Below are 22,216 nucleotides of genomic sequence, written 5' to 3'. Positions count from 1 at the left end.
CCATAATTTCTAATTCTTTGCTATAAATATTTTCATAAATGTGGATCTTTTCCCTTTTTAAAAAATCTCTTTTGGATACAGACCTAGTAGTGGGATTGGTGGATGAAAGGGTATACACAGTTTTATAGCCCTTTGGGCACAGTTCCAAATTGCTCTCCAGAATGGTTGGATCAGTTCACAACTCCACCAACAATGCATTAGTGTTTCAATTTTTCCACAGCTTCTCCAACATGTATTATTTTCCCTTTTTGTCATATTAGCCAATTTGATAGGTGTGAGGTGGTATCTCAAAGTTGTTTTAATTTGCATTTCTCTAATCAATAATGATTTCATGCATTTTTTCATATGGCAATAGATAGCTTTGATTTCTTCATCTGAAAACTGCCTGTTCATATCCTTTGACCATTTTGCAATTGGGGAATGACTTGCATTTTTCTAAATTTTATTTAGTTCTCTCTATATATTTTAGAAATGAAGCCTTTATCAGAAACACTGGCTATAAAAATTGTTTACTAGCTTTCTGCTTCCCTTCTAATTTTGGCTGCATTGCTTCTGTTTGTACAAAAACTTTTTAATTTAATGTAATCAAAGTCATCTATTTTGCATTTAATCATATTTTCTATCTCTTGTTTGGTCATAAATTGTTCTCCTCTCCATAGATCTGAGAGCTAAACTATTCCTTCCTCTTCTAATTTACCTATGGTATCACCCTTTATGTCTAAATCATGTACCCAGGGCAGCTAGGTAGTACAGTGGATGTAGCACTGGCTCTGGATTCAGGAGGACCTGAGTTCAAATCTGGCCCTGGACACTTGACACTTTCTAGCTGTGTGACCCTGGGCAAGTCACTTAACCCCAATTGCCTCAGCAAAAAAAAAAAAAAAAATCATGTACCCATTTTTACTTTATTTTAGTATATGGTTTAAGATGTTAGTCTATGTCTACTTTCTGCCATACTATCTCCCAGTTTTCTCAGCAGTTTTTGTCAAATACTGAGTTTCTATCCCAGAAGCTGGGTTCTTTGGGTTTATCAAACAGTAAATTACTATAGTCATTTACTACTGTGTCTCCTGTTCCTAACCTATTCCATTGATCCACTACTCTATTTCTTAGCCAGTACCAAATAGTTTTGATGACTGCCCCTTTATAGTATAGCTTCAGATTTGGTACAGCTACCCTACCTTCCTGTGCATTTTTTTCATTTTTCTATATTTTTTAGAAGTCATAATGCAGGGCAGCTAGGTGGCGTAGTGGATAGAGCACCAGCCCTGGAGTCAGGAGTACCTGAGTTCAAATCCAGCCTCAGACACTTAACACTTACTAGCTGTGTGACCCTGGGCAAGTCACTTAACCCCAATTGCCCCACACACACACACAAAAGTCATAATGCTCCAATATGTTGTGAATTTTTATAAAGATGCATTGTATAGCTAGCAGTATGTAATTCTTTTCTATTCCCATCTAGTATTGGCTAGAGGCCTATCATTATTAATATTTTTTTTTGGTGAGGCAATTGGGGTTAAGTGATTTGCCCAGGGTCACACAGCTAGTAAGTGTCAAGTGTCTGAGGTCACATTTGAACTCAGGTCCTCCTGAATCCAGGGCTGGTGCTCTATCCACTGCATCACCTAGCTGCCCCCATCATTAAGTTTCTAAAGTTTTAAGCAGATTTTTTTTTGGGGGGGGTGAGGCATTTGGGGTTTAGTGACTTGCCCAAGGTCACACAGCTAGTAAGTGTCAAGTGTCTGAGGCCATATTTGAACTCAGTTCCTCCTGACTCCAGGGCCAGTGCTCTATCCACTGCACCACCTAGCTGCCCCCTTAATCAGATTTTTAAAAAATCTTTTGCCTAAATTTATCTAGACCTAAAAGGGGTATATTAAGGTTCCCCACTTTTAAAGTGTTATCTGTTTCTCTTTTCTAATTTGATTAACTTTTGTGTGTGTGTGTGTGTATACACATATGTATACATAGATATTGATATTGATTCATTATCTTTGGTGCCTTTAAACATAATTTCCCTGCTTCTCTTTTTATTTTATCTATATTTACTATAGCCTTATCTGAAATTATGATTACTACCTCGTGCTTTGTAAAATGCAGCTGAAGCACAATGAATTTTGCTCTAGCAACATTTAACACTGTGAATCTTCGTTTCATTATGTTTCTTATAAACATGTCATATTCTGTTTTCTAATCCATTCTGCTATCTTCTTCCATTTTGTGAGTGATTTCATCTCATTTCCATTCAGAGTTATAATCATTGTATCTTTCTCTCCTTCCTATTGTCTCTTTGCTCTATCTCCCTCTTTATAAGAAAGTGGTAGGGGCAGCTAGGTGGCACAGTGGATAGAGCACCGGCCCTGGAGTCAGGAGTACCTGAGTTCAAATCCGGCCTCAGACACTTAACACTTACTAGCTGTGTGACCCTGGGCAAGTCACTTAACCCCAATTGCCTCACTAAAAAAAAAAATAAAATAAAATAAGAAAGTGGTAAAAGAGAGTTGCCTGACACTTGTGTTCTACAAATACCAGAATGGGTGTTGCCTCAGACAAACTGAGATCTGGAAAAGACCTTAGCTTAAAAATGCGAAGGTCTACCCCTGTATCTAGAGACATAGCCAGTCATCTTGACCTGTCTTGCCACTGGATTCCAAATGAAATTACTCTGGAGGAGAGGAGAGAATGAGACTGAAGCCTGCACAGCTCTGCCTTACTTAAATCCAATCCAATTCACTTGCAAGTCAAGAAGATATCACCCTCCTGATGTCATCTCTTTGAGAACGAAGGATGAACAATAAACAATACCATTTCCTCTCTTTTTTTCTCAACCTTTTCCCAAGTTTTCACTCTTTCTTCCATTCCTTTTAACCCCACTTCTCCAACATTCAAATTTGTTTTGCTTATGCCCTCCTTCTTAGATTCTACCCTCACCAACCCTTTTCACCATTTCATACTTTCCCTTTTTAATCTACTGTATTACAATGCTACAGTTTCCATGTAGGGATACAAAATTGTGTTGAATCTTCCTTTGGTTCATGGAATGCCTATTTTCTCCCACCCTTTCTTCCATGATTAGTCTTCTCTGTATTATGCAACACTCTATTATATGATATCATTTTCCTCCTCTTCCACCTCCTTTCTTCCCCAGTACAATCCCTGTCCTTCCCACTTTTGTCTTCTCCTAAGACCATCAAAAAAGCCAAAACTACCAACAGGTCCTTTGCTATGTTTACCTTTCTTCATGACCCTTAAAGATAATGCCATTCTCTGCCCATCAGTTGGGGAATGGCTGAACAAGCTGTATCAATGGAATGGAATTCTATTGCACTGTAAGAAATGATGAGCAGGAGGAGTTCAGAGAAACCTGGAAGGACTTGCATGAACTGATGATGAGTGAGATGAGCAGAACCAGAAGAACATTGTACACAGTATCCTCAACATTATGTGTTGATCAACTGTGATAGACTAGATTCTTCTCACCAATACAAGAAAGTTCCAAAGGAGTCATGATGGAAAAGGCTTTTCAAATCCAGGGGAAAAAAAAGAACTGTAGAATATGGATGCTGATTGAACCATACTATTTCTTTTGTTTTTGGCGCTGTTGTTTTTCTTTTTTGAGGTTTTTCCTTTTTGTTTAATGTTATTATACATATATAATATATATCAGATTACCTGCTGTCTTGGGGAGGGGGGTGGGAAGGAGGGGAGGGAGGGTGAAAAATTTGAAATTGGAAATCTTATTAAAACAAATGTTGAAAACTATCTCTACATGTAACTGGAAAATAATAAAATACTTTTATTAAAAAAAAGATGCCATTCTGAGATGCTTGTTTCTTATACCACTATTACCATGTAAACAATTCATTCTCACATATTCCCTTCCAACTAAATAAAAGTGAGTACCTTTGTGTAAATAAATCTACCTTTAGCTCTTCCAATTCCATTTCTTTTTTTTTTTCCAATTCCATTTCAAAATGTCTAATCAGGTCTGGCCTTTTCATCAGAAATTCTTGGAAATTCTGTATTCCATTAAAGGTCCATTCCCCCTTTCCTTTCCTCACCCCTTTCTTCTACCCCAGGCAGGACTATATTTAGTTTTTGTCGATAAGTTATTCTTGGTTGTAAGTCTTTATTTTTTGCCTTTTAGAATATCATAGCTTTACTTTATGATGGCAGCTGCCAATCCTTGGGATCCTTACTGTGACTTCTTTGTGACTCTTTGGGGTCACTTTTTTTTTCTTTAACCTGTAAGCTCTGGATTTTTACTTCCTTGGAATTTTTATTTTGGAGGTGACTGGGTGGATTCTCTCTCTCTCTCTCTCTCTCTCTCTCTCTCTCTCTCTCTCTCTCTCTTTACTTTATCCCTTGTTCTAAGAGTTCTAGGTGGTTAATTTCTTGAAACATGATATCCAGACTTGTTTGTTTGGAAATGAATTTCAGACAGTCTGATCATTTTTAGATTATCTCTCCTTGATTATTTTTCAGAGCAGTTGTTTCTTACATATTTCTTGGGTTTTGTTTTTACTTTTTAAATCATGTTTTAATGTTTCTTCTTGTCTTGAGTCATTGTTTTTTGATTAGCCTACTCCAATTGCATTTTTAAATTCTGAACAAGACTTTTCACTGTCTGTTCTAGGGTATCAATCATCCTTGTTATTCTTTTCTTTCAAGTTATTCCATTTTTTATCTTTTCTCCCCTCTTCTTTTAATTTCTCCTAGATACTTCTGTAATCATTATAGCCAGAGCATTTTTTTTCCTGGAGGTTTCCCCTGGACTTCTTGTGGGTCACAATCTACCTGAATATTTACCCCTTGGGTGTTCTCAAACCAAGGTGTTTCCTCATGCTATTTGGAGTTTTCCTTGGTTTGCTCATTAGCCTCAGTATTTTGGTTGGGGGTGGAAATTATATATTTGGATCAAGCTTTTCTTGGGTCAAAAATGGCATGGGTATGGCCTGACTTGTTTTGAGTATGGTAGCAATGACTAAGCTCCTCCCTCAAGGGAGTACGGGGCTGCTTCTAAATTGAGTTCTGCCATATTCCTACCTGAGTTAGGCCGTGCTTGGGGTTCTTCTCCCTACTACTGAGCTCCTACTAAGGGTTTCTGGCAGATGTCTCTGCTTAGTGCCTTTCTCCTAAATTTGGCTATTAGCATCACATAAAATCAACCCAAAGCCTCAATTAGCTGGTCTATACTCAACTTCTCACCTTTCCTAGTTTGTATATCTCAGAGACTCCTCAGGGTTTTATGCATCCTGGAATTGGAGTAGTCTCCGGGCTTACCTACTTTCCAACCACCTACTGCCCCATTTCCCCACTCTCTAACCCAATTCTCAGTTACTTACAGACCAAAAGCCACCCTAAAAAATGAGGAATATCTTGACCTCCTTTCCTTCTTCCACTTTCACCACGCAATAGCCAGACAATCCATAACGTGTTGGTCTTTTATTCATGGCAAGCATAAAAGTTTAAAATACAAAAAGCCTTGGAAGGCTAGTGAGTGTCAGAAATAAGGGATCAGGGTGAGGTAGGCTAAAGAACAGAAACCCAAGGTGAGGAGAACCTGCCCCTCCTAACAAGGCACCAGTGAAGTGAAAGCAAAGTGGGTTTGAAGTGGGAAAGCTGAGTTCCCTTCCACACACATTCATAATTTAAAGGGGCACAGCTTCCCCCCCCATCAGTGCAGAAGGGGCCTTCCCACATTGGAGACAGAAGTTAAGCCCCTTAAAATGATCCATTTAATATCCTTCCTGGGATTTTGGCCCTAGGAGGCAAACCCAAACTAACCTCCTCTTTGAATCTCAAATAGAGACCACATGATTGAGATGGGAAAGCAGACCTAATCATCCCCTCCTCAGTTCCTCCTAAAGAAGAGGAGGAAAGTCAAAGATCAGTGCAGGTTACTGGAGTGACCCCATGGATGAGCAATGTTGGACCCAGGTCCTGGCTTAGCATCTCCAAGAGAGCTAAGTATCGGGAATAGCGGGCAGGGTCAGCAGGTGGCCGTGGCAGGTAGAGGAAGGTAAGGGCTGTAGTTGGCCCCTCCTTCCTATGATCCCCTTCAGGCCCCCCTGGGCCCTCACCCCTGCCATTGGTCTGCTGTGCCCTAATCAGGGCATTGGCACTGATGGCTAGTGCATCAGCCTCGGCATCTCCACGGCTTCCATTCACAAAGTTCTCCTCATCTTCTCCCTCATCTATTCTGGCTCCTTCACCCCAGGCCACCTCCTGAACTTCTGCCCGGATCCGAAGCTGATTCAGCAATACCCGGAGCCTTGCCTCACCAGTCCCATGAGCTTCCTGAGGTCCCAGACACAGGAAGATCCGAAGTTTGGCACTTTGCCAGGCAGGTACCATGCTCAGGATAGTTGCCATCTGCAAGAGGAAGAGGCCACAGACATCCACGTAACCAGGGCTCCCTTTGGGCCGCAACAAGTTAAGGGGCCACACGTCCACATGGTGAGACTGGGAGGAACTCCCAAAGCTCCGTGATAGCCGCTCAGGTGGCAATGCCCCACACCCTCGAGCTAGCACAACATTCTTGTTCATTTTTAGAGCATCTACCACTGTGGCCACATAGTCATGGGGGGTGAGTGCCCGAGGACTGCCAGGTGCTCGTGGTGGAGGGAACAAGGAGTCCAGGGCAGGCCCCCCTCCCTCCACTGGCTCGGAGAAGGCTGGGTCTGTTAGGAAGTGGTCTTGAGGTGGTGCATCATCGTAGAATCCTAGGACCAATGTGTTGGGCTTCATGCCACCTAGGGAGAGGGAAGGAATAAATACACAGCCAGACTCCTTCAAAGACTTTCAGCACCTCATTTCTTAGGCTGTGCTTAGTCAGTGGGCACCTAAGTATAGCTTGCTTTGTGCCTTGCAGATCATTCAATATGCTTCTCTTCATGCCACCATCATACCTTTGAAAACCTTCCAAATGCTGTCAAATACATTCTATCATTTGACTATACCCAATAAATGAAATCCCACCACGGACGAGCCCTACTTTAATAAGTAAATACAATGTATGAAAGGAAGTGATTACAAACTTAAAATACTGGGTTCTTAACGGCTATGCCTGTGGAGTACAAGTTCTGACAAGTTCTACTTAGTTGGAAAGTCTTTGAATACAGACCTGGCAACAAACCACAATTTAAAAACAGAGTGTGCTAATACAGACAATTTTTGACCCCTTAGGTTCTCCTTAGAGAGGCAAATAAAATACTTAAAGAATTTGGCTGCATTATCCACCTAAAGACAAAAATAAATATTACTTCAGAAGATACTTCTTCAGGACAGGCATTCTATCATTTTGGGCAGAGGACTGCCTTGGAATCAAAAAGACCTGAGGTTTCAAGTCCTGCCTCTGACACCTAACTGTGTGCCTGTGGGCAAAATGACATTTTTATTGATGACTTAACTAAAACTGAGGGGCAGACAAGACTCACAAGGAGACAATTTGTTCCCTCTTTCCTGCCTGGTTGATTCAAGTGAGGAAGTCATGCTGTAAACCTCTGGGCAAGAGGAGAGGGAGAGAGGGAGGGAGGGATGAGAAGAGAAAGGGGGAGGGGGAGGGGGAGGGGAAGGGAGAGAGAAGGAGAGAGAAGAGAGGGGGAGCTGTTAATTTGTACCTACGTGTTTTATGATCAAAAGGAGCAAAACCAAGAAAATAAGATCTCTTCCTCCTATGGAGCAGACATGATTTTTTTTTTTTTCTAAAAGAGCATCAATGTGATAGGGAAAATGGGGAGCTGTGACTTCTTAAGTAAAAGGTGAATCACTGAGTCAATTATGCCACTGAACAGACAGTGGCAAGAGAAAATGAGGAATCTGAGAAGACTCAAGAGACCTGAAAAGCTATTCTGTTAGAGGTGAGGCAGTTAGAAGCAGTCATCTGAGAGAAGGCTTCAGTTCAGCTTAGTGATTCCTGATATCCCAGAAAGAACTCCAGGGTCAACTATTGCTCTCTGGTGCCACCTAACGTTAGAGAAAGGTGAAGTTTTCCATAAGGGTTTGTTGCTCTCTGCTGCCACCTCTATACTGAGACAGAAATGCAGAGAAGGCTATGCAACTTGCTTTGGCATCCTGGTGGGGCTGTCATAAGAGTCAGCTTGAGCTATGATGCTGTGAGATCGACATTCCATTTAGTGCCAGTCTCCTGCTATTCTCTGTTGTATGCTGGTCCCCTGAGATGGCTTCTTCCCACTTGCCTACAGGGGACCATTCCTGCCTGCAGGGGACAGATGCCATTCCTTCCTGCTCCCTGCAGCTATCTCCTGATCTAGCCTGCCTGCAGGGACAGGAGAGAAATATTATTTCATCAGTACCTCTCACTGGTCCCCTCACCTAAGCTCTTGAACACCCTAAGAAGACAATAATACCAGGAGGCTGAACTGCTAGTAATGTTAATAACTCTCCTGAACTCATTTGGCAATGACCAACAAACTCATTCTGAACACATAGCTGTCAATATCCAAATCCCATCCTCCATCCCTTGCTACCCACTCCCCTATTCTCATCCCCCTCAACTCAGTCCCACCAGTGTTTCATTCTAAAGCTACCTGCCCACAGTGCTCCATAGGTAATAAATTTACTTTCATCTTAAATTTTTTCCTTTCCCACTTTTTTCATCTTGTTGCTCTCACAGAGACATGGTGACACAGCCTCCCAGGACTCCCTTTCCCGGACTGGTTGCACTTTCATTCATTCCCCTCAACTGGCTGGTCAAGATCAGGGAGCTAGTGGGGGGGGGGTGCAGCTAGGTGGTGCAGTAGATAAAACACTGGCCCTGGATTCAGGAGTACCTGAGTTCAAATCCGGCCTCAGACACTTGACACTTAACTAGCTGTGTGGCCCTGGGCAAGTCACTTAACCCCCATTGCCCCGCAAACCCCCCCCCCCACACACACACACACAAAACACAAAAAAGATCAGGGAGCTGGAAACTCCTTGTTCTTCAGTACCACTTCCAGGCTCTCCCTCTACCTCCATCACTCAGTAACCTCTTCTCCTCTGACACCCAATTGAAATTCTAGTAACTGTTGTCTATCAATTTCTAGGACACTCCTTTTCTCAATGATTTTGCTGCCTGTCTCAAAGTCTTTCCTCCTCAATTCCTCCCCTCATAGTAGGGGACTTGAATGTACATATTGATATTCCCTCAAATGCCCTTACGTCCAATTCCTCAACCTGGTCAATTCTCATGACCTAGAATCTCAAAGAAAATAATGGGGGGAAATATAGGAAAAAAAGGGTGAAGAGCACTTCTTGAACAAAATTATAGTAATCATCAAAAAGATTTTAATGCTTAAAAAAACCAGAAAAGTAGGTCAATAGAACATAATTACCCCAAAATGCCCACACCTGTCATCTGTCTGCAATTCCCCTAGGCCATACCTTCACCTGCTCCACTTGTCTGCCGGGATGTAGATGTGGCCTCCTGGCCCTCAGATGGTTCAATGTCTCTACCAGCTATGAGGTTAGAGCTCAAGAGAGGGCCTTAAATAGTTTAATCATCTGTTTCCCTCAATGACTACTCTCCAACCTAAACTCAGAGAGTATGGTTGAGATACTATCTCCCCATCCCGATGATATCACTGTCACTGTACAAGAGTCATTCTCAAACCCCTATGGCTCACTTTGTTAATCCCCATGGTCCTCAGCCCTACCCCTCAAATTGTCCAACTTCAAATCTCCTCTATCATTGTGCTTTGTGAAATGACTGCGTCATAGTTAATCGACTTGATTTGATTTTAAACCTTCTGGTTCTGACTGAGATCTGCATATTTAGGCACCCTTTCTGGTACTGATTGTACTTTCATTTGTTGTGGGGGGGGTTGTAATACCCCTTGCTCCCTACTTCTAGGTCCTCCTTTTAAGACTGCAGTAACCTCTCGTCCCATATATATCACTCAGTCAAGATTCTGGTACCTAAAGGACACTTTTCCTTCTTCAGTGAGTTTGTTTGGCTTACAATCTTTCTTTCTTCTTGAATTCCTGCTTTCATACCATGGGATTTCAACATACTTATACCATAGATATATAGATAAACCATAACATCCTAGTTTCTCAACTTACTCATTTCCCATTACCTACTCCTCTATTCATATCTCAGTTACACAAACCCTTAACCTTGTCATAACACACAAGTATTCTACTTGTATGTTCATGAAGTCTGAAATTCCTTCATCTGATCCTAATTTTTTTATCATTCCATCTTTCCTTCTATCTTATGACCCCTAACCCTGTTCTTTAACCTCACTATGAATTCCAATCCCTCCACCTTTTAGATCTTTCCCAGGCTAATAACCCTATGCTGGCTGTTAGCCCTCTTCTTCCTTCAATATCTTGATTCCCTGATGAACCAGTTCAATTCTACACTATTGAGTTCCTTGCCCCTTTATCTTATTGCCAATCTTTCCCTGCCAAGCCCCAGGCTAATCTCATTCCCAGCATCATTTCCCAGTATTTATGTGCTATTGAACAGAGATGGAGAAAATCACAAAACAATAATGACTGGGTCTAATACAAATTTGTGTTACATAATCTCAACTGGGCTTCCATTATTGTGATCCCTTTCTACTTCCCTAATCAATTCATATCTCATTCACCACAGTGACTTTTCTAAACCTTTTCATCCCTCCTGAGGAGGCTCCCCCTATCATTTTGGCTGAGAATCTTGTCTCATATTTACTGGAAAAAAAAAACTGAGGACATTCACTCAAGAGTTTTCTTCTCCTCTTTTCCTCATCTCACATCACTCAGATGCATTGTGCCACTATCTCCTCCTTCACTTCTATCTCTATCATGAAGAGGTGACCCTTCTCTTCACCAAGGCCACTTCCTTTATATGCACAAGTTATCCTATCCCATCTCCTCCAGCAGATTACCCCCTCTATCACCTTCAATTTCTCCCTATCTACTGGTTGCTTTCTGTTAACTACAACATGTCTAGGTCTTCCCTATCCTCAAAACACTCTTCCTTGATCCATCCCCACTATTACCCCATTTTGCTCCTCCCTTTTGTGACTAAGTGCTTGGGGAAGGCTGTCTACAGTTGATGCCTTCACCACCTCTCATCTCACTTGGCTATTTTTCTGCAGCCTGACTTCTGACCTCATCATTCCACTAACACTGTTCTCTCCAAAGTTACCAATGATGTCTTAATTGCCAAATTTAATAATGGCCTTTTCTCAGTCTCCATCTTTCTTGACTCCTCTTTAGCCTTTGACAAAGGAAACAATTGATCAGTTTCTTTTACTTTAATCATTGTTTCCTTTACTCTTCTCTATTCTTTTTCATCTTTCATCATTACTTTTCTTTTTTCTTCTTTTACTGTTTTACTTCTTCATTCTCTTCTTTTTGCTTTCTTCCTAACTAGCTTTCTCTCTTTTCTTCCCTTTACTCTCTTCTCTAGGTTTTCATGACACAACTTGCTCCTAGTTCCCCTCCTACCCATCTGACTGTTCTTTCTCAGGTCAGGCCCACTTAACTGTGGGTGTGCTACAAGGCTCTGTCCTGGGTCTTTTTCTGTTCTTCTCCTATGCTATTTTGCTTGGTAATCTCATCAGCTCCCATGGATTCAATTATCTCTAATGATTCTCAAATCTACTTATCTGGCTCTAATCTTTTTGTTCACCCCATCTCTCACATCTCTAATTGCCTACTAGACATCTCTAACCGAATGTCCCATAGCTTAAACACAACAAGTTCAAGATGGAATTCATTATCTTTTCCCCAAAACCCTTCCCTCTTCCCAGCTTCTCTATGACTGTTAAGGATACCACCATCCTCCTAGTCAGCTAGGCTAGCAACACAGGTGTCATCCTCAACTCCTCACTCTCTCTCATGAGATCTGTTCACTTTACCTTTGTAACATCTCTCATATACTCCTACTTTTTTCTACCATGGTGTAGACTTCATTCCTACACCACTGAAATAGCCTCCTGGTTGCTCTCCAGTCCATTACCCACTCAGATATTGTGATCTAAGCGATATTCCTAAAGGACAGATCCAAACATGTCATCTACCTCGCACCCACCCCACTGCAATTTAATAAACTCCTTGGCTCCCAAATATCTCCAGAACTAAATATAAAATCTTCTGTCTGCTTTTTAAAGCCTTCATCATTGGGCCTCATTCTACCTTTCCAGTCTCATTACACTTCATACCCTTCCTACTCTAAAATCTGGGGGTGCTGGTCTTCTTGCTATTCTTTGCACAAGGCTCTCCATCTCCCATACTCAGTGAGTTTTCACGGGCTACCTCTTTCTTCACCTCTGATTCCTAACTTTGTGCAACTTCAGCTAAAATCTTACTTTCTACAAAAAGCCTTTCCTACACCCCCTTAATATTAGTGTATTCTCTCTGAGATTCTTTCCAATTTATCCTGTATATATCTTGTTTATACATAGTTGTTTGCATATAGTCCCTCTCCCCCATTAGAGTGTAAACTTCTTGACAACAAAGATTGTTTTGCCTTTCTTTGTATCCCCTGTACTTAGCTCAGTACTTGGCACATAGTAGGTGCTTAATAAATATTTGTTAACTGACTCCGTTCTCTATATTCTTAGAACAATGATTATCTGTATCATTCATCTGAAGCTTATCACATATTGCCTTGTATTATTAATTATGTGCATATTTTACTTCCCCAAATAGATTATAATCTCCATAACTTTAGGGACTGTGCCTCATATTCTTCTCACAATGCCTAATCCAGTCACTTACCTATAACTGGTATATAATAAACATTTTCTGACTGACACAAATGGAAACAGAAAGTAGCAATGGGCATCAGGAGGAGAAGGTGGGGAGAGAAGAAGGAAAGGATTGAGAGGTTGTGGGCAGGAGAGTCTCACCAAGACCAGAAATACGCAGTAGATGCTGGGCCCCTTGCCGCACAGAAGGTGAAAGAGTAAGGTCCACAAAAGCCTTCACTTGAGCACGATCTATAAGACTCAGCCATGCCCCATACTGGGGCTGCACAGGGTCCAAGGGCAGAGAATCTGAGTGGGAAATTTGAGAATGGGGAACATCAGAAAATCTTCATCTTCTTCCTATATCTCATATGGAAACTTCCTTCCATTCCCCCAGAGGCCCAGAGGGATAGAGTGTGGCTAGAGAACGTGAATGATGTTTAAAAGGAACTAGGGAATGGAGGATTTAGGAATGGAGACTATCACAATGCATTGGGGGAGGGGATCCTCACCAAGGTCTCCCAAGCTGACATGACCCAGCACATAGAGGCCACCCTTTTTCAGCTGATTGGCCAGGCGTAGCAAGGGTAGTGCCCCTCTTGGGTTTCCCACCAACAGAAGTAGCTGTGGGCGCCAGAACTTTACATGATCCTTCCGCACATCCAGCCGCAACAGGTACTTTCGAACCTGAGTTGATAAGGATTAGGATACAGCATAATATAGCATTTCTCATCCCACTCCCCCAACCCACTCATCTTCTCACATTAGGTACCAGTTCAAGTCTCTCTTGGGACAGCACCCCTTGAAACCCCCTCACCAACTCCCTCCCAGGGTTAAGAACAAGGATAAGGAAGTTCCCCACAACCCCTACCAGCAATTCCCTGCCTCCCTTTCCCTGCTAACCTGGTGGAACAGCAGGGCTTGACTGACATAGCCCCAGCTGCTAGGCCCTCCTCGGGCAGTGAGCAGGGCAGAAAGCAGCCCCATGAGCAGCAAAGATCCACCTGCAGCTCCTGGGCTGATGAGGAACATCATGAGCAGGCAAGAGGCCATGCCTAACAAGCAGGTATGCCAGGAGAACAGGCTGAAAGTGGGGCTAATGACAGAAGACCACTTAAGACAAGGACAGAAGAACATGGGGCTCCCTGCTGTGTACCCATAGGCCCAGGGTTAATTCATTCCAGGCCCTCTTCAGGAACCTCTAGGGACCCAAATCCAAATTTTTTCTATATCCCACACACACTCCTAGGCACAGTAGAAATAATACTGGGGGCAGCTAGGTGGAGCACGGGCCCTGGAGTCAGGAGGACCTGAGTTCAAGTCTGACCTCAGACACTTAACACTTACTAGCTGTGTGACCCAGGGCAAGTCACTTAACCCCAATTGCCTCACTAAAAAAAAAAAAAGAAAGAAAGAAAAAAAAAAGAAATAATACTGGATAGAGCATCAAAAGACTTGAATTCCAATTTTAGCCCTGATATTTATTAGGCACATACCCTTGGGTAAGTCATTTGATTTCTCTAAGCCTATGTGGGACAGTCAAAAAAGCACGGGATTTGCAGTCAAAGGACCTAAATTCAAATCCCAGCTGTGTCACTTACTATCTTGGACAAGTCACATGACTTCATTGGGCCTACATTTCCTCAATTATAAAATGAGGAAGTTGGATTAAGTAACCCTAAGGTCCCTTCCATCTCTAACTCTCTGATCCTTACAACTCAGAGTCCCAAACTTTTAGAATATCAATGTTCCCTCCAGGGCCTAAGGTTACCATGCCCCTTACCGGAAGTTAGGGGCCGATGCCCACTCAAGGCTCAGGCATGAAAGATCCACAGCAGCATAGGCAACCAGGTAGAACACTGTGACCACAGCTGCCAGGGTGTTGAGCTTCCCAACCAGAAGCATCACCTAGAGGAACAAGGTACGTAGGTCCCCTCACCAAACCCAAATGCCAACCCCTGCCCTTGGCCAAAATCCACATGGTCCACATTTCCCTCAGAACTGACTTCCCACCCTGTTTCCTGCCCATTTAGGGGAAGAGAGAGAGAGAGAGAGAGTCTATGAGAGTGCCCCCAATTCACCTGCACTAGACACCAGGAATACAACACAGCTCCCCAAGGGTTCCCTCCCTGGGACACAACTTTTGCTGGAGCCAGAATTAGCCCTGCAAGGGGAAGAGACGGGACAGAGGTTAAACTAGAAAACTTCAAAGCATAACAAAGGAAGCAACAAATGGTAAAGGGAGAATTCAAGAAAACCCAGAGAATTTAAGAAAGGCCACAGAGGGAAGCAGAGGAGGAATGAATGAGCTATACATTCATTAGAACTGAGGATAAAGAATAAAAAAAAAAACCCACCAAAAAGGTCATCCTGTGCCAGGGCATGGAGAATACGTGAGGCACCGATGAGTGAACTCATGGAGGCAGAGAGTGATGCGGCATACACCCCAATTAGCACCATTGGAGGCCACAGGCTGATGCCTCGGAAGAAGCCATAGTCTTCCTGCAGCAATGTCCTTGAGGGAGAGAAACAAAGATGACACTTGCTGTCTAACTCTTCTCATGCCTAGCCTTCCCTTTTCCCAATCAGTGAAACAGATAACTTGTTCTCTTACCCGCATTTCTCCTTTGAATCTTGTTTTCCTTAAGGACCCAGATATCCTCCCCCAGCCCCAGTCTCAGCCTATACTTCTCACAGAGACCTAAGTATCTAGTTCCTCTCCAAGTATTTCTTATTCACTCCCACCCCCAAAACCAAGGTCTCAGTTTCACCTCCCCAAACCCACCTGTCACAGGTAAAGCTGGAGAAGAAGAACAGCAAAGCATAGATGAAGAATGTATACACCACAGCAATAATAGTGCCCAAAGGGATAGCTCGGCTGGGGTCCTTCAGCTCCCCTGCAGAAAAGAAGAGAAGACATATAAGGTGATAGAGTTCGGGGAAGTGTCAATCCTCAGGGTGCTCTGCCCCCATAAAACCTGAAGATTTTCTTTTCCAAGCATGAAGTCTGGCCCCACAAGGAAATCAGAATAATATGCAGATGAGAACAAAGTTAGGGCCAAAGAACAACCATTACCCTTCTACAGAGTGCTAATTTATGAAGTACTTTCTTAAACAACCCTACAAGGAAGAGAGGCCAAGTATCATTATCCCCATTTGAAAACCAGTATAGAGAGGTGAAGATGTCACCCAGTTAAGAACTATCAGAGCTGAGCCACCGATCCAGGCCTCCTGCCTCCAGGTGGTATCTCCTAGAAAGGAAGCCAGTTTGACCTTTGCTTGACCTTTTGCCAGCTTCTCAGGACTTGCCCTTCCTTTGAGGAGGTCAAAGCTGCAGTGACTCACCTGACATGTTGGCCCCAGCCATGATGCCTGTGCAGCCATTGAAGAGGACAGCAAACACACTAGCAAAAGTCATGGTAGCCCCGGTGGTATAATCCTGGGCATAGCCCGCTAAGAAAGGAGCACACAGAGGAGGAAAGGACTATGGACATCTCTCCTGGGATCCCAGGCATCCTCTCCCCTTCCTCCACACACCCTGTCCTCAAGGTCTTTCTCTTCAAATGTTCCAGCTCTCATTTTCCCTCTTTCCTAATCAACCTCTATCTCTGCTCTAGGCAGGCTGGTCTTTCCTACTGGCCCGTAAGTTTGCCATGCCTTTTTGTTCTTTCGTTCTTGCCTTGCCATGACTCCCCTTCCCTTCCCTCTTGGGTTGACCTAAAACCTTCTCTCAAGACTAGGCTCAAGTCTCACTTCCTCTTGCCATTCTAGTCCACAGTAGCAGTCTTTATTTAGAGGACTCACTCTACCACCTGTATTGTCTTTCATTATTTAATTATTCCTTGAATGTATCTTATCTCTACACCTCCTTAAGAGCAGAAAATCTCTCTAAGGCTTCTCTTGTACCCCTAGTGCTAGTGCAAGACAGCTGGGGCCTGTGCTTCTTGCTTTCTCAATATCCCAGAAACTCTCCCCCTCAGTTATCAGCCTCATCTCGGGATTTTGATTGTCTAGGCCCTTGACAGCCCTTCCCCTCTCCCCTTCTGCAGAGCCCCAACTTACAGCTTCTACTCACCACCCAAGTTGGCTTTCAGGGTGCTACTGTTGAAGCCAGTGAAGTGGCCCAGCTGGGGGGTTGTTGAGGAACCATTGGCGCCTGGCCTAAGGGGGAGGGTGACATCTCGGGGCCCCACAGCCACAAAGCTGATGAGTACCAAGGCCAAGGAGGCAGAGACCAGCAGGAATGTAAGGAAGGAGGCTTGTGCATAGAGGCCAGCTCCCAAAGTACAGACCCCACCCACCAGGCCCAATAACATTGTTCCATACAGCAGATTCCAGCCATAGCCTTGGGGAAACACTCGGATCCCTGCTGGCCCTGATGCATCTGGGGAAGAGACAGGAATGGAATCATTTGGGGGAAGAGGTAGCACTACAAAACACTATCCAAATCTGAGGTCCACTTAAATGAAAGTATAAGGACTCTATGAAATCTTGTATAACATTCCTCAAATCACTACAGAACAGGCCCTTTCAAATATTCTAGTTATTCTAATGAATGTCATCAGACACCGTGAGATCTATGGTGAGGAGCATGTCTCTGCATTTAATGATGAATAAATGTTTCAAAGAATAATAAAATGTTAGAGCTGGCATGGACCTTAGAGAGCATCTAGACCAAAGGTTCTTCACCTTTTTTGGTATCATGGACCCCTCTGGCAGCATCATACAGCATCATATAGCATCATATAACTCCTTAGAACAATGTTTAAATGCACAGAATAAAATACATAGGGTTACAAAGGAAATCAATTCTAATAAAAACAAGTCATGGGCCCAGTGTTAAGAACCTGTTAAAGTCAAAGTTGACTTAGACCCATTACCTTAAAGTAACAGTAATTTAACAGAGATCTATCAAATTAGAGTTGAAATGAATTTTGGACAGACCCTTGAAGAGGCAGCATGTCCCTGGGAAAAGGAATTCTGGATTTGGATTCAGAGGACTTAGATTCAACTCTTGGCTCTGCTACTATGATCTCTGACAAATCACTTTACCTTCAGGGCCTCATTTTCTTCGTCTGTGAGATGAAGGTGTTAGACTAGACAATCTCTGAGGCCCCTTCCAGCTCCTAACCAGCTGCTAATTCTTTCCTAAGCATTCCAACCCATGCTGATCTCTCTCTCTCTCTGCCTCAGTTTCTGTCTCTCTCAACTTCCTAGTAGGAATATAGTTAGGATTAAGAGCTGAGAGAGACTATCTTTTCCAACTCCTGAATAACACAGAGAAGGAAACTGAATCTCTCAGAGGTGATTTGCTCAAGGTCACACTGGGAAGTTAAGTGGCTTAAAAATGGATTAAAATATAGGTCCTCAGGGGCAGCTAAGTGGTGCAATGGATAAAGCACCAACTCTGGATTCAGGAGGACCAGAGTTCAAATCTGACCTCAGACACTTGACACTTACTAGCTGTGTGACCGTGGGAAAGTCACTTAACCCTCATTGCCCAACCAAAAAACAAACAAACAAATATATATAGGTCCTCTCCTTTCAAATCCAGTGTTCCTTTTGTGGGATCATAATGAGCACCTCACAACTCAACATTCATTTTCTTGTATGAATGAAGTTGGAGCCAGTTGGGCCCTGTCCTGGGAATATACAGATATTTGGTGAGTCTGCTTTGAGACATGAACTTCTGCTCTCTACTTCAGCACATCCCCAGAAAAACAGGCTCACCACACACCTCCATGCTCCAGGAAGAGGCCCTCAACAACAATCCCTCATTACATATTTATTTCCTCTGCCCTTTCTCCCCTACTACAACATAAGCTCCTTCAGGGTAGGCATCATGTCTCAAAACCTTGATCCTTTGCATAGGTTTGAGCACATCGGAGATACTCAAGAAATACTCACTGATTAATTGACTGCTATCACCCCTTCCCCAGGGCATTCCTCTACCAAAAATAATCCCAACACCTCAGACTCCCCAAGACCTTGGAGTTTCCTGGATCCTCCCCCACCCAGGGTTGGGAAAACGAACCAGCCCCAAAGACATCCAGTATTGCTTCCACCAGCCCCAGCACAGAGACAGCACAGCCACAGACGTTGGCCAGGAAGAACATTAGCCCAATACTTCCTCCAAACTCAGGACCCAATGTCCTGCTGATCATAACTGAAAGGGGGAAGCACAAGAGAAAGGAAAGTTAAAGAAAAATAAAAACTTGAAACTGAGGTGGACCACTCACTGCAAAGAGCACTCATTCTAACACAGTGGCCAGTACCTTTCCACCAATCTTCAAGTAGTACAATCCATGCAGGTCATTTCTTTAAGAAGGTGACCACTCCTTGACCAGCCATCAGAATGAATCCCCAAACTCTGCCTCCCCACTGCCCTATCTTATCTGTACTGGTGAATACAACAAGTGCCCAACCCTTGCTCAGCCCTCATAGGAGGATACAGTAAGCTCCACCCCCACGCACAGCTCCATTGGTGGCGATGGCACAAACAGATAGGACAGTCAATACCAAGATGAAGTAAGCAATCAGCAGCATGGCCAAAGCCTGGATCAGTCCAGCATGGCCTACCACAAATCCTGTAGGAAAGGGAGGAAAGTAAGATTACAAGGAAGTAAGGTTATAGGGTTGTACATGCTCCCACCCAGCTAAGTGACCTGACAAGGGAAGAGAATCCTTTCCACCAGTCTCCCTCAATTCAATGTGTCCTCTCAGTAAGTGAGTAGAGAATGGAGGGGTGACTAGGGACCACAGGGGCTAACCAACACAGATCCTGCCCTGTGCAAAAGGGCAAAGGATAGACTGAGAATATGTAGAACTCATTTGGAGGCTCATAGGATTGAGAGTTGGAAGGGCCCTTAAAGAGATCATATTTAGGCCCAGAAGGGATATGTGATGTGTATAAGGTCACCCAGCTAATAAGTAACAGATCTGGAATTCAAACCTATGCCCTCTGACCTCAAATCCAGTGTCTTTTTCTATCTCAGCAAGAGACTTCTCACTGCCCAAAGCCTCCCAACACATCCACAAACCCACCCTCCTCTTCCTTCTTGGGAGTCCCTTCTAAACACTGAATCTCAAATACCAAGCTCTTTTCCCAGTTCCTCACCTATTCTCATGAAGACCACAATGCTGAACATGGAGAGGACAGTGGGCACTACAACACCGAGGAAGGTGGAGAGTTTCCGGAGGGCCCCACCTCCTGCACCGCCCATCCCATATGGCAAAAATGTAGCTCCTTCTTCCCCAATAAGCCGGTAAGCTAGTAGTGGGGAACTCTCACTTGCCATGGCTGGGGTAGACAGATATGCGAACAGGTAACAGGGTCTGTGGAGAGAAACAGAAGCTGAGTTGAAGACAGGGGCATGGGTTATAACCCACCAAAGCACAGGACAGGGGAGAATGTGCCACTGATCCCCTATAATTTCTTGCAGTCCCAGAGATAATTTTCTCTCTAGAAATAACCCACAAACCATCAAAAATCCTCTCAAAAATCTGTTGTTCAGGGAATTATAACACTATAAGCATATTAGCAAGAAAGGCTGAGGGTGATAGAATATGCATCATAATCAGGAGTCCAGGGAAAAGTATCTCTCTAAAACTCCCATTAAACCCCATCCTCCTGCCCATTAAAAAAAAAAATCTTGGCAACAAACACTAGTTATCTAGGGAGAAGCCCCCACAAAAGTCAGTCAAAAGCTTTGATGACTAATCCTCTTACAATTGCCCCCATTCCTAAATCCTATGCTCAAACAAGGGAAGACATACCTGGGCTCTAAAGGCAGACAAGGATCAAGTCACAGATTGTCCTCCCCACCACCCACACCCTTTCTGAAAAGGAAGCTGACCTTGGTTACTACTGCCCAAAAGAGGAAGTGAGATGACAAGCAGCAAATCCTTCTCCTTTCCAGATCCACCTGAGTCCTAAAGAAGCAATATCTCCACCCTCTCCTATGTCAGCCCCTTCCTCTTTTCACAGAAATGGAGCACAAAGCTCCATAACCCCATATTTCCACATCACCCATATCCAAGGTGGGTCCCAACCACATGCATCCTCTCCTGATCTTCTGCTCTACCCTTAATTCCTCTCTTCATTACTAATCAGAGAAGCAACTCCCCGATCCCATCCCTTTACCAGCATCCCCTCTCCCAAATCAGTCCCTACCATCCAACACAACACTTTTGAGCCCATATTCCTCAAACCGAGGCCTTCACATGCCTCCCACTGTGGGTTAAGGAGGCTGTAGATAAGAGTTAATATGGTTTTGGTCTCTCGACTCGAGCAAGTTAATCTCACCCCCAACTAGGAGGTGGGGGGGGGAGGAGTTATACACTCACCTGATCCCCAAAAGATGCAGCTCCCGAGAAGAACCCCTAACTGTGGAAGATGGCAGGCAGATCGAATGCACCTAGGAGATGGGGCAGGGAAGGAGGGGAGAGGAGGAAAGGAAAGAAAGATACTCAAGTCCCCCAGGAGCTTCTCCAGAGCTGTCTTCCAGCATCAACAGCCTCCCCCTTCCCCATTGGTGCGCTGGTCCCCAGCACTGCCCGCCCCCAATCCTCCTCCATCCCCTCACTCCTTTCCACCATGGCACCCAGACCAGTTCTTCCATTTCCCTTCCTTGTCCTTGCCAGTTCCTAGACTCCCCTTCCCCGCCCCTCATTCCCCTCCCTGTCAAATCTTAATCTGGGCTGGGCCCCAGCCCCTCAAGGGTAGCTGCTGGCTTCCTTCACTTCCCCTACCTTGGGCTGACCCGGCTTCCTGTGGAGCCGGGAGGCCGGGACAGGCGAGCTTTGCAATCACTGGGGAAGGGGGAAGGGGGACGGATGGCACCGTAATTGACCCGGGGCTGCCTGGGAGTCGGATACTCAGCCCGGGATGCGGCGAGGGCGAGCCCTCGGGGACCTCAGTCCTCCCTTCCACGCTCCAAACCCTGCATTCCCAATTTCAGGCTCCGCTCTGGGCCTCCAGGCCTCCAGGCTTCCCTGTCCTCCCAGCGTCCGCCTCCTCCCGGGCTTCTCTCCTACCGTGCATTCCCTCGCAAGGGCGTGAGGCGGCGCAGCTGGCGTGTAGGGGAGACGCTGAGCTCCCAGCCCGGCGGACTCAAAATCTGATCTCCCAGCTCTTGCTTATCTGACTCGCCACCTACCCCCCGCCCAAACCCCCCAGCCCTCCTATCCAGGAAAACTGTATCCTTCCTTAATGAGCCCTGGAACGACAGGCAGGCTTGGAATGCTGAACTCTTAGTCCTTCTTTTCGCGCTCAAGGCTTTGGGAACCCTTGGGCGGTAGATAATTAGCACCTAGGAGTTTTTCAGTGTTTCTTCCCCCTTCCCCCGACTGTGAGCCCCTCGAGTCCAGGAAATGGCTTTGCCTTACTTGGGGCAGAAAGCAGGTGCTAACTCCCCGCACCTGGGGAACGTCAAGAGGCTGGAGGGCACAGGCCGGTTTTTTTGTTGTTGTTGTTGTTGTTGTTTTGGTTTTGGTGCTTCTATCCCAGCGCTAAACTAGGTGCG

At 44.4% G+C, this 22,216-nt stretch overlaps 1 protein-coding gene across 5 annotated transcripts; it reads right to left on the bottom strand.

The window, feature by feature from the left end:
* Positions 1–5,433: 5,433 nt before the first annotated feature.
* SLC12A9 (solute carrier family 12 member 9) lies at positions 5,434–22,216 on the bottom strand. Of its 5 annotated transcripts, none has more exons than XM_044005101.1 (15): positions 22,080–22,216; positions 21,039–21,109; positions 19,810–20,027; positions 19,145–19,279; positions 18,727–18,858; positions 16,768–17,076; positions 16,038–16,145; positions 15,478–15,589; positions 15,050–15,207; positions 14,774–14,856; positions 14,476–14,600; positions 13,596–13,788; positions 13,205–13,379; positions 12,855–13,001; positions 5,434–6,758 (listed from the first exon to the last, which is right to left on the bottom strand). In XM_044005101.1, exons 3-15 carry the CDS (start codon positions 19,988–19,990, stop codon positions 5,887–5,889), a joined length of 2,730 nt encoding a protein of 909 aa, XP_043861036.1. In that variant the 5' UTR covers positions 19,991–20,027; positions 21,039–21,109; positions 22,080–22,216; the 3' UTR covers positions 5,434–5,886. The 5 variants fall into 5 exon arrangements, with proteins under 5 accessions (XP_043861036.1, XP_043861037.1, XP_043861035.1 ...); XM_044005102.1 differs by lacking the exon at positions 22,080–22,216 and adding an exon at positions 21,729–21,785; XM_044005100.1 differs by lacking the exon at positions 22,080–22,216 and adding an exon at positions 21,444–21,754.

This window comes from Dromiciops gliroides, chromosome 4, assembly GCF_019393635.1.
Source record: "Dromiciops gliroides isolate mDroGli1 chromosome 4, mDroGli1.pri, whole genome shotgun sequence".
In the NCBI taxonomy this organism is placed as follows: domain Eukaryota; kingdom Metazoa; phylum Chordata; class Mammalia; order Microbiotheria; family Microbiotheriidae; genus Dromiciops; species Dromiciops gliroides.
Note: the sequence above shows the minus strand (reverse complement) of the source record. Positions and strands in the feature narration are given on the sequence as shown.

What these genes read in the sequence shown, in the direction of transcription:
- SLC12A9 (XM_044005101.1), bottom strand. Translation starts at nt 19,990, where the DNA reads ATGGCAAGTGAGAGTTCCCCACTACTAGCTTACCGGCTTATTGGGGAA. An exon ending in TGTGGTCTTCATGAGAATAG is followed by an intron (nt 19,280 to 19,809) that starts GTGAGGAACTGG and finishes CCTTTCCTACAG; the next exon opens with GATTTGTGGTAGGCCATGCT. An exon ending in ATTCCTGGTGTCTAGTGCAG is followed by an intron (nt 14,601 to 14,773) that starts GTGAATTGGGGG and finishes TTGTTCCTCTAG; the next exon opens with GTGATGCTTCTGGTTGGGAA.